The sequence below is a fragment of the Delphinus delphis genome, chromosome 3 (genome assembly GCF_949987515.2).
Source record: "Delphinus delphis chromosome 3, mDelDel1.2, whole genome shotgun sequence".
In the NCBI taxonomy this organism is placed as follows: Eukaryota; Metazoa; Chordata; class Mammalia; order Artiodactyla; family Delphinidae; genus Delphinus; species Delphinus delphis.
The window spans coordinates 27666595-27684887 of record NC_082685.1 but is presented as its reverse complement, the minus strand read 5'-3'; the positions used below and the strand labels follow the sequence as shown (position 1 = coordinate 27684887).

Here is an 18293-nt window from a genome sequence, read left to right as displayed (position 1 = left end):
ACCTCTATCCTTCTCTTCCCATCAGTTTGAGGTGGAAGAATTGGGATTGAACACCAGAGCCCTGTCACCCAATTTCCTTTCCAAAACTCACCTTTCTTATGTGTGAAACGGGGGTGATGGCTTTGTTTTCCGCCTTTCCCAGGACTAACTGTATGATTGGTCCATGAATGCTAAGTGCTAAGCACCAACCTCCCCCCACCCCCACCCCCAGAATTTACTATTACCGAGTTTGCTTTTCTACTTTTTGTTCATTAGACACATGGTGTGTAACTATTCGTTTCCTGCCTTACAGGATCTTGGAAACAAAGACCTCAACAGGGATAAAATTTACTTGATTTGTCAAATAGTCCGAGTTGGGAAGATGGATCTGAAGGATACGAACACAAAGAAATGCACGCAGGGACTGAGGCGGCCTTTTGGGGTGGCAGGTAATGACACACCACACAGCACTAACTGTTACTGGAGTGCACATTTTATATGACTGAATTTTGAAGATTTTTTTTCTTTCGCTCTCCTCCTTGCCCTCCCCCCCTCAAAAACTTAGGCCAGACAACCCCTAATACCTACATTTCCTGTGACTAAATCAAAATAATTGGTAACTAAGTCTAGATTTATGATGAAGACGGTGAATGATGGAATCCCCGTGTCTGGAGCAGAGCGCTGGGACCACAGTGCAGTCTGATCAGTCGGCACCTTCACTCCCCAGCACAGTGAAAAAGGAAGAACAATATGGGTGGGATCTAATTATGAGGCGCAAATCATTTTAAAAAAAATATCCAGGACAGGAAATGCAGTTACACAGAATGAGTCACCCACCACACATAGAAATTCCAGCTGGAAGTGGACGTGTGGAGAGCTGGCATAACCGAATGAGGCTGCTTGAGAGCAGCAGCACCTCCACACTGCTTTCCAAGCCTTAACTCCCTTGGGGGTTTCCAAGACTTCATCATTCTTGTCCCACTTTTACAGTTTTTGTTATATTTGACTATCACTTGCACTATTATTTACCCAATATATTTTCTCTTAAGGAACCTTCTTTATTTAAACTGAAGTACATTTTTTTTCTTAAAAGACAATTTAAATACCTGTGGAAATAGCAATTTGATATGGGAGTTTTACTTCTTTTTTTAAAAGTATAACATTTTAGTTGTGTACCATTTATAATCCTTGTATACCATATCTAAACCCAGTGTTTCAGGTTTCTCACTTCAGGACACCCTGATCTTCTGTTATCACAAACCAGCTGGCTGTCCAGTGAGTCCCCTGGCACTGCTTGCAAAGTGGCAAAGCGGAAGAAGTTAGCTTATACTGAGCCAGCTGGTGTTTCAGCTTAGCATTATTGCTAGCTAGCTAGCTAGGCGATCTTGGACAAGCTTATTCCCCAAGGCCTTAGTTTCATTATCTGCAAAATGAGGGACTTGGACCTGGTTGATCCATGCCTTGGTCTAAATTCTCTGATTCTATATGAGGGACACTTTTGGCATCACAATGTCCCTGTTAAGGCAGTGAGGGTCCTTCAGCCTTACTGCAAAGTGTGTCTTTGTCTCCAGGTGTAGCTGGCTCTCTCTTTTGGTTTCAGGTGACAGCAATCTGGTGTAACTGAAAGGTTTAGGAATAGATTGCTTCAGGCATAGCTGGATCCAGGAACTCAATTGAATTTACAGTATGAAAAACTCGGGAGCCAGAGGGAGATGGTTCTACCCAAATCATTCTCACTGAGAATGGGCAAGGGGGGGTTCTGTTCATCAGAGAGAATGGATGCTGGTCAGGTTCCAATAACAGTTTCCCCTCCTTCTCTCAGTTCCGTACCTCCTCTCTTGAGCTAGATGCAATCACTAGTTGATTATTACCCAAGCAGTTTTAATGGCTCCCTGACTGGGGCCTGGAGTGTTTGAGGAATTTCATGCTACTAGGGTTTTGGCTCTATTTGGCTAGCATGTCTCAGTGCTCCTCCCCCTGCCCCCATTTCTATAATCCCTGCTCTAGTGCAGGAGTTCTTTACCTTGGTTTTTTATGGACCTTCAGTGGCTGATTTAAGAAGTTTCAGAGGATCCCTCTGGAAATGCAGGGTTCAAGGATCCACAGATAACGTGTCTGTGCCTATGAGCACGTTTACGAAAAGAGGGTGAATAAGTGTTCAGATGCCACAGGGAGTCACCGCGCTTGGGTTTTGTCAGCACAGTAAACATCCAGTACAAATATGTCAGGTCCAAACCTAATTAATTCCATAAGCTTAATTCCATAAGCACGGCTCTGACTCTTTCCTTTTGGCCTCTGCCAAGCCCTGGGTTCTTGGATGCTTCCCTGACTGTTGACCTCCCAGCCCGGTTTGCCCAGAGGCGTTTGCCAGTTGTTGCCTGTAATGAATCCTTGCTGTCTGTATATCGTCTCATGCTGGCTTGCTTGCCTTTTTAGGCTTTCCTGTCCCAGCCTCCTGCCCTACAAGCTCATCCCATTCTTACCCTTTCCTGGGAGCAAGAGGGCTTAAACCATTAATTCATTTCTCTTTTCTTTCTAGTTATGGATATAACAGACATCATCAAGGGGAAAGCAGAGAGTGATGAAGAAAAGCAGCACTTCATCCCTTTTCACCCGTGAGAGATTTCCCATTTCTTTCCATTCTCTGAAACCACATCCTTTCTGATTGAGGGCCACACAAAAGCAGGGTGAACTGATTCCCTGAGTTGATGATAGCCCAGGTAGGACCTCCCAGGAGGAGGGCAGGTTGAGAATGATGGTCTCAGTGCTGAGGCATTCAAAACCAAGCAGCTTATACAAAGAACTATTAAAAATCAACCATAAGAAAATGACCCAATTTAAAAATGGGCCAAAGACCTTAACAGACCCCTTACCAAAGTAGATATACAAATGGCAAATAAGCACATGAAAAGATGTTCCACATCAAATGTCATCGGGGAAATGCAAATTAAAACAACAATGAGATAACTACTACATACCCATCAGAGTGGCCAAAATCCAGAACACTAACGACACCAAAATACTGGTGTGGATGTGAAGCAACAAATATTCTTACCCACTGCTGGTGGGAACGCAAAATGGCGCAGCCACTTTGGAAGACAGTGTGTTGGTTTCTTACAAAATTAAACATACTCTTACAATATGATCCAACAATCATGCTTCTTGGTATTTACTCAAAGAAGTTGAAAATATGTCCACACAAAAACCTGCACACAAATGTTTATAGCAGCTTTATTCATAGTTGCCCAAACTTGGAAGCAACCAAGATGTCCTTCGGTAGGTGAATGGATAAATAAACTGTGGTACATTCAAGACAATGGAATACCATTCAGAACTAAGAAGAAATGAGCTATTAAGCCACGAAAAGACATGGAGGAACCTTAAATGTGTATTAGAAGTGAAAGAAGCCAATCTGAGAAGGCTACATACTGTATAATTTCAACTATATAACATTCTGGAAAAGGCAAAACTATGGAGACAACAAAGGGATGAGTAGTTACCAGGAGTGTGGGAGGGATGGACGTATGTTGTTATATATTTGTCCCAACCTATTGAATGTACACCACCAAGATTGAACCCTTAGATGAACTATGAATTTGGGGTGAACAAAAAACCAAGCAGCTTCTCACCTATTCGTTCATCAGATGTTATTTATTCAACGGACTTTGACTGAAGGCTGGCAGAGGACTGGGCGTTGTGCCAGGCGTGGGGGGATGAGGTGGGGAACAAGGTCGACGTGGCCCTTTCTTCCTGAAGCTTATGTTTAGATGCAGAATTAGATGAACAAAAGACTAAGTATGACAGGGACCATGAAGCTGTGAAGCAGCAGCCTATCAGGAGCATATAACAGGAAATCAGAACCTAATTCTTGCGGGTGGAAATATCCATGACTTTAGAGGAGGGTAGTGAGGAGGGTGAATATCCTTTCCTTGATCTAAAACAAGTTTGAGAAAGCCGGATCCGTAGTTTCAGAACTTTGTCCTCGTTTGTCTAAGGAGGATGGTGTTTTGTTACAGATAATGAGGTCAGTGACTCTAAGTCATGGGATTAGGACTTCGTATGAGCAGCTAAAGCCTTTTCCACCTTGCTGAGCTCATTTTGAGGGCTTGGGAATCCTTCCTTTTTAAGAGTTTTCCTAGGAATAAAAATGGCCTCTACTTGTAGCATTGGTATTCCCCAAATTTCAGAGCCATGTTGCTCTGTGAAAAAGAGAGATGTGCTTCTTGATGGCAGGTACACTCTCTGAGCTGACATGGGCAGGCTCACTTTTCACCTAAGGTGTATGGAGGGGTTGGGCAGCTTTCTGGAGCTCCTGGAACCACAAGGTAGGGACCCCATGGGGGTACCACGCAAGTATTTTGTGCTCTCTTTTCCTTTCTAGGGTGACAGCTGAGAATGACTTCCTGCACAGCCTGCTGGGCAAAGTCACAGCCTCCAAGGGAGACAGCGGAGGGCAAGGTAGAGTGCCAACAGGCCAAGTGGGCTGGGCCTGACTTCAGCTTGAGATCCCTTGATTCTGTGGCAAACAGATCAAACTCCTAAACCCTGGGAAACATAGCCTTCCTTCCAGACAGACCGTTGTGAGGAATGGGGGAGTGTGATCTACAGAGCTGGAAATCTCTAAATGGGAAGCAGAAGGAGGCATGTCCTAGTGCCTGAAGGAAGAAGGGAATTGGTATAGCCTATCTCCTATGTGTCAGGCACTGTAAAATGTTTCCTTGTTCAATTTCATCCTTCCCACGGTCCTGTGAGATAGATGGTATCAAACCCACTTTACAAAGTCTGGGTTTAGAAGGGTGCAATGATTTGACAGAAGCTGATCCTGCCAGAAGTAACCTGTGGGATTTAAGTTGGAGGTGTCTTGCTCTAGAGCCCCTCTGCATCCTGCCTTGCATCCTCCCCCGGGGCTGGGTCACTGCATCTGTGGCCGCTTGTCTCTGCTTCCATGGTCTCCTCCAGAGAGAGACCAAGGGGAGAGATGATGGGAGGGTGAGGCTGAGGGAACACCTTGAAGTTGACTCTTCACCATGAGCGTTCCCTTCCAGGCCTCTGGGTGACCATGAAGATGCTTGTGGGTGACATCATTCAGATCCGCAAGGACTACCCACACCTGGTGGACAGGACCACCGTGGTGGCCAGGAAGCTGGGCTTCCCGGAGATCATCATGCCAGGTTCTCCTTCCCCCTGGGCGGGGCTGGGGGTGGTCTAGCTAGTGTGATCCATTTTCTTTTTAAAAAGTCAACTACTTCTTTTCTACTGTTTTTCTCTATTTCTCTCTCTGAAGGTAACCACTGACAACAATTGTTGTATATCCAGAAATCTTCTATGCATTCCCATAATAAACACAAACACATAAATACACACACATGCACCCACCCCCCCACAAATGGGAACCACACTTCATATACTTCATATACCATTACTTATTATACTTTACATAGCGTTCTGCAGCTCACTTCTCACTTAATAATTTATCATGGACATCCTTTCCACTTTACTACACGTGGAATAATTTCACTCCTTCTGGGGTGAATACTGACATTCTCTTAAATTGTTAAGCTATTTTTTAATTACCAAAAGAGTCCACGCTCATTGTAAAATGTCCAAATGGCATGAAAAGATTTAAAGTGAAACCTTAAAAGCTCTCTCAAATCTTTGTCTCCAGAAGTAACCACGATACGTATTTTCCAAATGTGTATGTAATAAAAGAAAGTAAATGGGACTGCATGACAGCACTCTTTTGAAACTTCCCTCTTTGCCTTCAACTTGAGTCTAGGACTTGTGTCCATAACTACTCTCGCTGACTTACCCCTTCCGTCCACAGTTGCATGGTGGTCCACTGGTGGTGTAATTTATCTATGCCTGCTTCACTGAGACATCAGTCCCTTGTGCATTCCCCTGTAGGGTTTTCAGCTCTCACCTCCCCATTCCTGAAGACCCTCCACACCTCGTCCCTCACCCCATCCGTGTTCCTCGGACACAGAAAGTCATTCTGTCTGCTTCTGCACAGTAAGAGATCTGCGGAGAGAACCATCTGTGGTTGTTATTCATGCACCAAGATCAATCCAATTGGAGTTTGCCTTTGCCTTCCCAGAAGGTGTCACTAGAGGATGAAAATTAAATGATTTTTAATGGAGAAAAAAATACGGCCAGTGGTGACCATCCTACCTCCCTTTTTGCAACTAGTTCCCTACTGTTCCTCCATCCTCTTTTTACCTACTGCTCCAGCCTCCCTGATGAAGTAAAAATGCTTTTCCAAATCGTTCTGATTTTAACTTCATTAACAGACAAGGTGTGGCACTTGCACCAGCTCCCCAACTCCCCGCGCCCTCTAGTCAGTGCCTCTCCTGCTACACAGACTCCAACTGTTGTCTCTCTCCCTGTGCCACAGGGGACGTCAGGAATGACATCTACATCACTCTCTTACAAGGTGACTTTGACAAGTACAACAAGACCACTCAGAGGAATGTGGAAGTGATCATGTGTGTGTGCGCGGAGGATGGCAAAACGCTTCCTGTAAGGGACCCTGCTGTTGCTCTGGGTGACAGGGCTCCCCTAGGGTGCCTCTGTTCATAAAGATTTTCTTTTCCCATTCCCGATCCTGCTCTCTAAATGCCAGGGGCCTGCAGGGTGGTGTTGAGTAAGGGGATCGACACCTTTAGAGCTTGGCTGGCACAGTAGCCCGTAATAAGACCTGGTGTTGTTCTTTCTTTACCCCAAAGCAGTTGGCTTTTCAGTGTCTGTTCCTTTCCTTTCATGACCTCTTCTTTTTTTTGCTTGGCACCTCAGTTTATAGGTTAGCTTTTCACAGTTAAAATGTTGTTCTCATCGAAACCTGAGCTGGTTTATTCAGGCAAAATTCCATGGCAAGAAAAAGGATCAATACAGAGCCTTGGGCTGGTGTGAAGACTCAGGATGTCCTCAAAACAGACATTCCCAACACTTAATCTAACTCTCTAGCACTCAGCCAGACATTCTGGTGGAAAGCCTTATCCGTAAATTGGTCTCCAGAGGGCCAGCAGAGTGAATTCAAGAATGCAAAGCATATTGCTATATTTATACAGCAGATGTCCTGTACAATATTTGTCATGTGTGTTTACATTTATTTACTTATATTTCCTTTAAGGTTGTCAGCAGTTGTGTCCAGTGTGTGGGAGGGTTTTGCTTCTCAATTTCTCCTTTCCGAGTACTTAGCTGAAAATAAAATCAGCTCTCAGCAGAAGTTTCAGCGTGGGCAGATATTCCTCTTAGGCTGCAGGAGGTGATCAGATAGCACCGGAGGGTAGGGCTGTGAATATTGATAGATCTTCTGCTTTAGCCTGGGGGCCTGGAGCTCAGGCAGGTTTTGCTACCCTCTACCTACGAATAACTGGCATTCACAGAGGCATTGCTACATGCCAGGCACTGTGATAAGTAGGTTGCATTACTGTTATTTTCCCCATTTTTACAAAGGGGGAAACTAAACCTTTGTCAAGTGAGACAACTTTCCCAGGGTCGTAAAGTTAGTATATGGCAGAGATGGGGTTTGATTTCAGGTTCCAGTCCCTCTTATTAAACACTTCACTCTAATGCGTGTACATTAAAAAAAGCCTCCAATTTATTTCTCATTTAAAAAATGAGGCTAATAACCACTCCCATCAAATTCTGGGAAGAGTCATAATTATTTTTTAAATGTAAAGAAATCATCGCAATTACCTTTTTGTTTGGAAAGACTGGTCCCATTAATTAATATCTAGTTGAGCAAGATCCAAGGATTTAACTTAATCCTCTTTTTGTTGGATTTTGAAACTTTTCTGAAAAATAAAATAAGTAAGAGACACTTTGCTCAAAGAAACACAAAGGAAGAGCAGAGGGTTTTTATCTGAAAGGGAAATTGGGTTTCACCAATGCATAGACCATGCTTTGAAGTCTTTTTTTTTTTTTTTTTTTTTTTTTTGCGGTACGCGGGCCTCCCACGGCCGCGGCCTCTCCCGTCGCGGAGCACAGGCTCCGGACGCGCAGGCCCAGCGGCCATGGCCCACGGGCCCAGCCGCTCCGAGGCACCCTCCCAGACCGGGGCACGAACCCGCGTCCCCTGCATCGGCAGGCGGACTCCCAACCACTGCGCCACCAGGGAAGCCCTGAAGTCATTTTTATCCAACTACCTGTTGGAGAACTTTTCAACCTCAGCCTCATTTTTTAAAACGCTGATGTGCTTGCCCTCGATGTTGCCGAAGGACAAATTAGAAGGAACGGTTAATGGGAAAGCAGACCTCTTATCTCGTTTCTGAACCATTTGTACTTCCGACTCTGCCATCCTTTCGTGTCACACCCAACCAGGCTGAACGGACGCACTTATCAAAGATGAATACATAGGCAGGAATTTGGGGGCAGAAATGGAGAGGTAACTGTGGAGCACAGCGATAATTTGCAGTTTCATCTGTGAGGGAAGTTAGGGGGAGTTCAGTTGACTGACTATTGAAAATTGCTAAGGAAGCCTGTGGGAGGCTTTTCTTTCTCTACTTGCAGAAATAAATATTACTGCCTAATTAAGTGTCAGGCAGCACACTTAAACGTTCCTGTTTGATGTTGGTGGGAACAGTCCCCTTTAGGGGTATCGATTTGTCCTCCCGCTCCTAGGAAGAGTGGGGTCGGAGGATAGAGTAGGTTAGACTTGTCCTTGGCTCACTTTGGGGTCTCAACGACCTTGCTCAGGAGGACCCATAGCAGAGAAGCTAATAGGCTGGGCTCTGAGATCAGACTGACAGCAGTCAAATCCCACCCTCCCCTCCTATTAGCTGTGTGATCTTAGGCAAGTTTACATGTCTATAAAAGAGGAATAATAATCTCTTCCTTGTGGGGTTGCTGTTTATACAAAATGGTAGGTGTAAGGCACCTGGTATGTGGTAAATACTCAGCAACAGGAAGGAGGTAACATTTAGGAAAAGCAGACCAACTGCAGGCTGAAGCCCTGGAAAGGATCTGAGGGGGTCAAACAGACAATCCAGTGGGGATAGCTAAAGCAATTTCAAGAAGTAAAAATGCTCAGATGCCGGGCTGAGAGACCTTTGCTCTTCTGAGACCAGCCAGGTTACAGGGCTGGAGGTAGGGCATGGGGGGCAGTGCTGTGTAGTGCTTAAGACATGACCTCTGGGGCCAGGCATCCAGGCCGAAAGCCCAGCTCAGCCCTGATTAGCGGGATGACCTGGAGCAAATTACATAATCTCTCTACGCCTAGGAGACTCTGTCTGAAACTGAGACCAGCAGTGGCACCTTACTCTTGTGAATGCCAGCTGAGGTAATTGACGTAACAGGTGTTCATCGAAGTTCACTATTACCGGAAAGGTAGAGCTGTCGCAGGCTTGGTTACTGCCTCGTGGACACCAACTGACATCTTCCCATGATAAGACCGACCTTGTCAGCCTAAAGCACTTCCTGGCTCTCGAAATGCGTTCACACCCCTGGTGTCATTTATTCCTCAGGTGATTCCTACGAGGTAAACAAGACCTGTGTTTGGAGCCTGATTTTTCCTCCTGCTGAAGTGTGTCCACCAAGGCCAAGTCGGCTTTAAAATTTCCAGGCTTCTTTCTACTGACCTGAAGCCAATTAGGGGCTCTCGTTGTTAACAGGGAGCCATGGGGGTGGACAATAGGGAAAATTATTGAATAGGTTCACTGGAGACAAGCACAAAGCTATATTTTCCTGAAAACCGGCCCCGTCCCTGGTCACAATGCTCTTTCTACACACCCAGCGACATTCGGTTTTATCTCTGAAGTGTTGCGAGGGAGGGAGCTGTCTTAGGTCTTTCTCAGAATAATACTGAGACTGTTTTCTCCAGCTTTAGGCAATCAAACATTTTCATCATCAGGATAGTTTTGTGGGATTCAGCTGCATGTTGTACAGCAGCTTTACTTTCACCGCAGATACATGTGTATTTTCAGTTTTTATAAGCTATGTGGATTCAGCTGAGCTACAGGAATGTTAAGCCCATCATTGTCACTAGCTATAAATCTTAGGAGGCTGGAAGGCATCTAGGTTGTTACAGAGGGAACACTGGGCAAAGAATTAGAGGGTCTGAGATGTAGTCCGGGCGTTGGTACCTTTTGGGGCAAGTGATGTAACTTCTCAAGGTCTCAGTTTACTCAGTTCTGAAATGGGGATAATGACAGTAATCGTCAGAGGCGGTTGTGAGGATGGAATTGAGTGAGGCAGTTCGTGTAAAGGGCTTAGCATAATGCTGGACACAAAGCACTCTCTAAATGGTTAGGACAACTTTGGAAGCATATTTTTAGTTCAGCACCTCAAGAAGTTCTGAAAGGCGCCATACCATTGAAAAGAGAGTTGTATGTCTTCCCTCATTTGCAGTTCCCTGGTTGTCCTTGTTTTTTCAGAGATAAGTTTTGAAAGGATGCTGTAGCCTTATTTTCAGATGGGTTTGATCTGACCATATGTAGCATCAGTCAATATTGAAACTGAACTCATTCTTTCCCTATAGCTCAGAAGTACAGAGGGACAGAATTATCCTTCCCGCAGCTTAGCTTGCTTTCCCAGGGGCCCAGAGTGGCCAGCTTTGGTCCTTCAGCCTGGTGGGGAATCCACTGGAGAATCTGATGGAATCTAGTGAGAGTCATGGATTCTCTCACCATAAAAGTGCCCAGAGGCACACAGTTTTGTGGTTTGGGGGCTTGGGGCTGCAAAACCAATCCTCATGTCCCTAGATCTCTGAAGACTTGAGGTTGAAATCTCTTGTTCTGGTATGAAAACTGAACTTAGGCCCCTTCTGAGTGACCCTACCTTAGATCTTGTTTTGGGGCCAAACAACTGGAATGAGCACAGAGATAGAATTAGGGGTTGGCATACTCTATTGCAAGGTTATTCCTTGTTACTCTGAGGGTGATTTTTTAAGAATAAATATCCTATGTAGGTATGCTTGCTCTGTGCTCACTCTCTCTCAGAATGTCGTTCCTGTGTTTCTGCTCAAAGCCAACTTGGAAGCTTTCTTCAAGAACTTCAACTGTCATCACCTCCAAGAAATAGTCCCTGAGTCTTCAGGGGACACTGCAGTGTCCTTTCTCTGTGCCCCATAGTATTATACAGTCAGCCCTCTGTACCTGCAGGTTCTGCATCTGCAGATGCAGAAGTTCAACTGTACTACACTGTTTACACTGTTTTATATAAGGGATGTGAGCATCTGTGGATTTTTTTTTTTTTTTTTTTTTTAATCAGTGGCGGGGAAGGGAGGGCCCTGGAACCAAGCCCCTGTGGATACCAGCGGACAACTGGATACATATATCTGTCATCACTTCACATTGCCTAGTGATTTGTCTGCTCATATAATGATTCCTACACCACACTGTGAGCCCTCGTGTCAGGTTTACTCTCTGACTCATGCCCGTATCCCAGTGCTTAGTGTGGGCCTGGTACCTGGAAGATGCTCCCTAGCTGTGGGCTCCTTTAGCCCCCTCTGCCCATGTGTCTGTCTGAAACCCAAGCTCCCTCCGCTTGCCCAGCTCCCGCCAGCACCTGGGTGTGTTAGCATCAGAAATCCATCGGAACGGGCTGCTGCTTGGCTGATCTGAGCCTGTTTGGTAACTTTGTGCAATTCAGATGTGGGAAACAAATAGAATTAATAAGACTGGCAGCGCGCAGCAGCTCCAAGGCTGGTTACCGTTGACAATAGGGCAGCCACGTCAGCTCCTGCTGCGCTTCAGTGGTTTCCAGAATGCAAGTAATAGAATTTCTATAGTTAAGCAGCTGTCGCTCCCAGGGCCTGGCACATTCATGTATAAATCCGTAATGTAGAAGGGTACCTGGCAGAAGGCTTAAAGAAGGCAGGGTTATCCCAGGCCCTGTGGCCAGCCTTGGCCTCGGGACCAAAATTGCCCAGGCATAGAAAATAGCAATTCTATAGTGTTTTCTCTCTTTTCATTTTTCTTGGGTCAGAATGCAATTTGCGTGGGAGCTGGGGACAAACCTATGAATGAATATCGGTCCGTCGTGTACTATCAAGTCAAACAGCCACGGTGGATGGAAACAGTCAAGGTAATAATAATAATAATGATGATGATAATAGTTGGGGGACTCTAAGACTCCCTAAGATCTGAAACAGTAGCCTAGCATGTCTCTGGTGGTGTGTCAGGCAGTGGAAATAGTGGCCCAGTGGGCGACCGCCCGGTCCTCTTGATCACCCTTCAGCGGCCCGGCAGCTATAGCCACCGTGGCATTGTCAGGTGATCTTGTGGACTGTGCCCAAGACATCAAGTTGTGTCGTTTTACTCAGCAGTGAGGAGTGACAGAGCTTGGGAGCAAATGTGAGGCTATAAAAAGCTATTTAATACCTGGTAGGTACACCGTTGGGAGGGTACCTCAGATGGAAGTGGCATTAACCACAAATATTTGCATTACCAGATTGTCACACTGAAGCAGAAGGGAATATCATGCATTGGAAGTGGAGTTCGGAATTAATTTAATGGACAGTGAAGCTTGATTACAGCTTCAGATGTCTCTGCCTTGTAATTAATAGCAGTCTTTACTCACTCTGTGCTCTGAACCCAAACTGAAGGTATTCATAAGACTTCCCTTTCAGAGGTAGCTCTTCAAACCTCAGTGGTTCTTGCGTTGTCACCTATATTCCTGTTTTCCTCAGTGGGTCTCCCTGTACTCACTCTCTTAAAAGTGATGACCTACCCAGCTTTGGGGTCAGAGAGCTGTTGGACCAGGTTGTTTTCTCTGTGCTCTCTTGTACCCCAGTTATATCTCTTTGCTAGCCCTCATCACATGGTGATAATTATGTGTTGCCCTGTGTGGGCCATGAGCTCTTTGAGTGGGACTGTGCCTTATGTCAGCATGGCCCGTGCTTCACATGATTGTAGCTTATAGTATTGATTCAATATGCAGTGAAAGAATGAATTGGACAACAGCTGCCCATGTGACTCTCAGCTCTTGTGCTCTGAGACACACAAACAAGTGGTGGACCTCTTTGGGCTCAAATTTCATTTTCTGGAGCAGAAAGTATCCACAGAAAATCTGAGTGGTTTTTCTCACAGGTAGCTAAGCTTCTCTGTCTGGGCCTGAATTGTATAATACAGGGATCGCTGTGGGGCTTTGGGAGGTGGGATAGTCCAGAGACAGGCCAAAAGCACCTCAGTCAAGGGTACAGCAGACCACTCACTGGACAGTGACACTGGGTGACCAAGGGGTGATTGTCTTGGCCCAGTGTCCTTGGAGGAAAAACCAAAGATGGGAATGAGGCCTAGGATTTTCCCGAATATGATTGGATTCAAGCATTTTTATTAATTTACATAAATGACAGTCCCCCATCAAGCCCCCTAATGGGCACTGTTAATTTTCTAAGCCCTGCTGCAACTGCCCAGACTCCTGGAGTGTGTAAGGAAAATGTGCACTGTGCAGTTTGCAGTGCATTAAATCCTGTGCTAAAGTTATGTGACTTTTATATCAATTTGGAGAGATTCATGTTTCCTCACTATAATTTACAGATCTCTTTTCATTGGCTGGGAATGCAATTTGCCAAATGGATTACATTTGGTACTTTATTTTCTCTTCATAGCCAGTTCTTATGTAATGTATTTACAGTTCATCAGGCTTGATGGCTGGGTAATAAATCAGCACGCAGCACTCTAAGTTAAATGGTCAGGCTGCCTTTTGCGGGGGGCGGGGTGGAGTGGGGAGGGCTCTTTAACTCATTGTCTCCTGAGCTCTGGTTTCTGCCTATTGAGGTGGCCGTCCCTATTGAAGACATGCAGAGGATCCACCTGCGATTCATGTTTCGACATCGGTCATCCCTGGAATGTGAGTGCCCAACCAAATGGCATCTCTGCAAAACCCCTAAGGGGAGAGGGGTGGGATCATTGGGTGGCCCAAGTATCTTTTTTTTTCCTGACCTCAACAATGCTATTTTCAGCCAAGGATAAAGGAGAAAAGAACTTTGCCATGTCCTATGTGAAGTTGATGAAGGAAGATGGGACCACTCTGCATGACGGATGCCATGACTTGGTTGTCCTAAAGGTACCATGAGCTGGTATTAACTCTGCAGTGGGGAGCATGCAGGAAGTGAGGGGGAGATGGCAGGATGGCTTGGTAATTAAGAGCAGGGACCCCAGAGTCACACACATAGGGGCTTCCCAGCTGTGAGGCCTTTTGTACAAAGTCGTAACTTCTCTGGGCCTCCGTGTCCTCATCTGTGAGCTCTCAGTGAGTAACTGTGAGGATTATATGAGTCGGTGCATGTAAGCATGACATTGATGGGTACGTGGAATTCTCAGGAAATGGAAGGTTATTGTTACATACAGAGTGGGCTTTGACTCTGTTAAGATACCTGTGGGATGTACAGAAGACCAGCAAGAAATATTTGAGAGATTCCTCCCTGTAGCTAATGGAAAAAATATCACAATTTAGGGTCCCGATCCTGCTGTTGACTAAATTGGAGTCATCTTCCATGTCTTGCTGAGTCTCAGTTTCCTTTTCCTTAAGTGGTGATGGCCATGTTTATGACCATAAGATGACCCACGCAGAAGGGCCATGTAAAAGAGTATAGAGGGCCGCTGCTGTTATTTTTACGTCATGAGACTTGCACTGTTCTCTAGAAGTGGGGAAGTATTTTCCTGATCTTACATGCATGCTTTCCCACAACCACTCCTGTGACAGTGGCACGTATCTAGCTAGCCCCTGGCTGGAGGCAAAGGGTATGGCTGTGAAACAGGGCAAAGCCTAAGTGGTCAGCACAGGGATCAAACCCTTGCCCTTGACTTTCTCAGCATTGGAGGTTGGAGTTGCCCTTTTGCCTGTGGTCTGCATGGCAAACACAGCCTCATCAAAGCTTCATAACAGGGTACTCTTCTCTGAGTCTCTTTGGCTTTTCCAGAACACCCCTTTTCCTTCTGTACAGGCTCTGTTTTCTCAGTTTTGACGCGTCAAGGTAGTTCTTGGTTTAAAAGATTGTGAACTCATTGGGGGCAGAGTCCCAGTTGCAGTCAGTTTTCAATTTAGTCACCCTCCTTAAGCCTCAGTTTCCTCATCTGTAAACTGGAGATGATAACAGTATACACAACAGTAACAACTGTTGTGAGGCTTAAGTGACATGAACTAAGGCATACAAAGCACTTAGTGCAGCATCTAGTGCAGAGTAAGGGCTCAGTAAATGTTGACTGCTGTAATGCCTACCTCTAGTCGTTCATTTCAGCATGCCAAGGGACTTAGTGTCTGTCATCTTACTAAGTGTTCTATATGCATTATGCCATCCAGTCTGCTCCAGATTTCTAGAAGTAGGTAATATGGTTAATTCTCAGTTTAATCATGAGAAGAATGAGACACAGAGAGACCAAGGAATGTGTCCAAAATGACACAGGCATGTGAATGGGAGAAGAGGGTCTAAATACCATCACTTTCAGAATCTAGTGCCTTTGCTGTTAACTTCTTCTTTAAGCCGATTCCTTATCCTGCTGGTGGGCTTGTTTGTGTTAAGATCTTATAAAACTTAGAATGAATTAAAATATCCTGTTTGGGAATCTTCAGTTCCCTCTGTGCCATTAATGAAGTCCACGGAGCCTTCAGGTGGTTGGTTGATCAACCCCTTTCCCATTAACGTAACCTTGGGTTCTCGCCTATTTTGTGGAAAAACAGCCTTACCTTACCAGCTGATGTTCACTGCTCCTCTTATGATGTCCCTCACTGTTTCTGATCCTCTCTACCTACAGTGTGTAATCTGGCCACTGCAAACTCTGTGTAGCATTGGGTGCATACCCTTGGCTTGGGGAAGTAATCAAGGTGTTGTTTCCAGGGGGACAGCAAGAAGATGGAGGATGCCAGTGCTTACCTGACTCTTCCTTCTTACCGACACCATGTGGAAAACAAGGCGGCTACCTTGAGTCGAAGCTCCAGCAGTGTTGGGGGGCTCTCTGTCAGCTCCCGGGATGTATTCTGCATTTCTACGCTGGTGTGCTCCACAAAGCTCACCCAGAATGGTATCGGAAACATTGATAGCTGTGTGTGTGTGTGTGTGTGTGTGTGTGTGTGTGTGTGTGTGTGTGTGTGTGTGTGTGTGTGTGTGTGTGTGTGTGTGTGTGTGTGTGTGTGTGTGTGTGTGTGTGTGTGTGTGTGTGTGTGTGTGTGTGTGTGTGTGTGTGTGTGGTCCTGATACAGACAGTTCAGGCCAGTAATAGTAATTCTGCTTGTCTGGACTCTATTTTAGTGGGTTTGCTGGGTTTGCTGAAGTGGCGTATGAAGCCACAACTGCTACAGGAGAATTTAGAAAAATTGAAGATTGTCGATGGAGAAGAAGTAGTAAAGGTCAGTGGGGCTTCATTTTGCCTGTATTCATCCACCAGTGACAGAGCTTTAAATCATGGGTGGCTTCAGGGGAGAGATGAAGTGCTGAGGGAGATAGGACAACTTTGCTTCTGACAATGGGATACAGTGTCCGAAGTCGGCATTAGAAGCCTTTATTGGTAAATCTGGGGGATGATATGGTTCAGTGATGCTGAATCTTGAACAGGAGAAAAGTATGGTTGTGCTCAGTCTCTGAAAATAGGTCAACTTTGGTGTAGATCCCAGTTCAACTGCTTGCCAACTTTATGTGATAGTGTTATCAATATGACATATTTTCCAGGGTTGTGAGCATTCAAGATGATACATATTTAAAAATTACTCCACAAGTCTCTTACACGTAATGCACAATAATTGAACTAACGCTTATGAAAATGTACAAAGTTCAACAAATAGTAACTATTATTTATTTTTGTTGTTGTAAGTTGCTATGGTAGTATGATCTCTTAGTATTATCTACATGTTGCTGTTAGAAATAAAAAGTATTCTTGGTTTCTGCTGCTTCGAGAATGTTATGTATTAAACATGAGAAAAGGAAAGACATCAGCGCTCACATTTTAGGTGAAACAAGCAGAAAACGATGTAAATGTCAGATGTATTGTTGTGTCCACATGGTGGTGGAGAATATAGTGTCTGAAGCGCAAATCTAATGAAAGCAACTGTCTCTCCAGCACTATGAATTGGGACAAGTGTTTCCCAGAGGTCCTGGTGATCTTGTTTCCATTGGGAACCTGGTACAACTAGAAACTCTGAGATTGAACATCTTTATGTAGTAGCTCTGTGTTTCGACCATAGGAAATATTGACCCATCTCTTAGGAGGGAGGGGTATCAAATTTTAGTTAATTGCCCATACATGGAGAAGCAATGGTCAGATTTCCAGATCAATGCTTTAACTGTGCACTGTGGACCCACCTACCTGGTTCAACAATGGCAGGGAAATTCCCCACACATCCTTTAATAAGGCCTGTCACCTTTGTCAGCCTGGAAAAGTCATCTGAAAGGGCATTCTGTTGTCTCCCTTTTGCATTCTTTTTTTCTTGTTTTTAGAAAAAAATTATTATTGATGTATACTCTACATATGGTAACATATGTACGGAGCACGTATCTTAAGAGTACAGTTCAGTGTATTGTTACACATGTACACAACTGTGTACCCACCACCTAGGTCAAGGTACAGAACATTTTTAGCATTGCAGTAGGTTCCCTCTTACCCCTTCTCCATCAGTAACCTGTTCGGGAGTAACCACTAAGCTGACTACCATCATTATAGATGGGGTTTTTGCCTGTTCTTGAATTTCATAAAAAGAGAGTGATAATGAATAGACATTTCTGTGTCTGACTTATCTTACCCTGCACAATGCTCACGAGTTATATTCGTCATTCCACGTTGAAGTAGTTTGCTCTTTTTTTTTATTGCTGTGGAGTGTTCTATAATGTGAAAATGCCACCCTATAATTATCCACTCTGCTGAAGATGGACAGCTGGGTTGCTCCAAGTTCTGGCTCTTGTGAGTAAAGTACCTGGCCCTCCTGAACATGGCACATGGTGGATGTGTGCCCTCACCCTCTTGGGTAAACACTGATGAGTGGGACTGCTGGGTCACCTACACTCTTTCTTACAAGACCTTCATTATTTTGCCCAGTTTCTCCAGGATACTCTGGATGCCCTCTTCAACATCATGATGGAACATTCTCAAAGTAATGAGTATGACATCCTCGTCTTTGATGCTTTGGTAAGAGAGAGGGGGCCAGTGTTTAGTGACATTAGGCATTAACGTGTGTCTCACTGTGAGAACACAGAGAACTTATGGCCCACATGGCCCTTTTCATGAATTTTTTTGGAGGCATTGTAACATTTGGCAACCAGACCAATGAACGAGTTGCTGTTTCCCTTCGTTTGCTTCGAGTTCATTTGAAAGCATGGGCAGGGTGATTAAAAGGGGAGTGTTTAAGTGCTGATGGTGGATTGGCCCTGGTTGAAGGTACATGAAGCT

The 18293-nt window shown here is 45.0% G+C and overlaps 1 protein-coding gene across 1 annotated transcript in view; it reads left to right on the top strand.

Annotated features, from left to right (window-relative positions):
- DOCK2 (dedicator of cytokinesis 2) overlaps window positions 1–18293 on the top strand; it is a 408525-nt gene that overhangs the window by 52601 nt on the left and 337631 nt on the right. Inside the window, exons 10-20 of the mRNA XM_060008407.1 lie at window positions 293–428; window positions 2519–2594; window positions 4361–4437; window positions 5025–5150; window positions 6371–6495; window positions 11902–12000; window positions 13695–13767; window positions 13880–13983; window positions 15755–15938; window positions 16166–16263; window positions 17943–18032. Coding sequence (XP_059864390.1) covers window positions 293–428; window positions 2519–2594; window positions 4361–4437; window positions 5025–5150; window positions 6371–6495; window positions 11902–12000; window positions 13695–13767; window positions 13880–13983; window positions 15755–15938; window positions 16166–16263; window positions 17943–18032 — 1188 coding nt within the window. The remainder of the gene's footprint in view (window positions 1–292; window positions 429–2518; window positions 2595–4360; window positions 4438–5024; window positions 5151–6370; window positions 6496–11901; window positions 12001–13694; window positions 13768–13879; window positions 13984–15754; window positions 15939–16165; window positions 16264–17942; window positions 18033–18293) is intronic.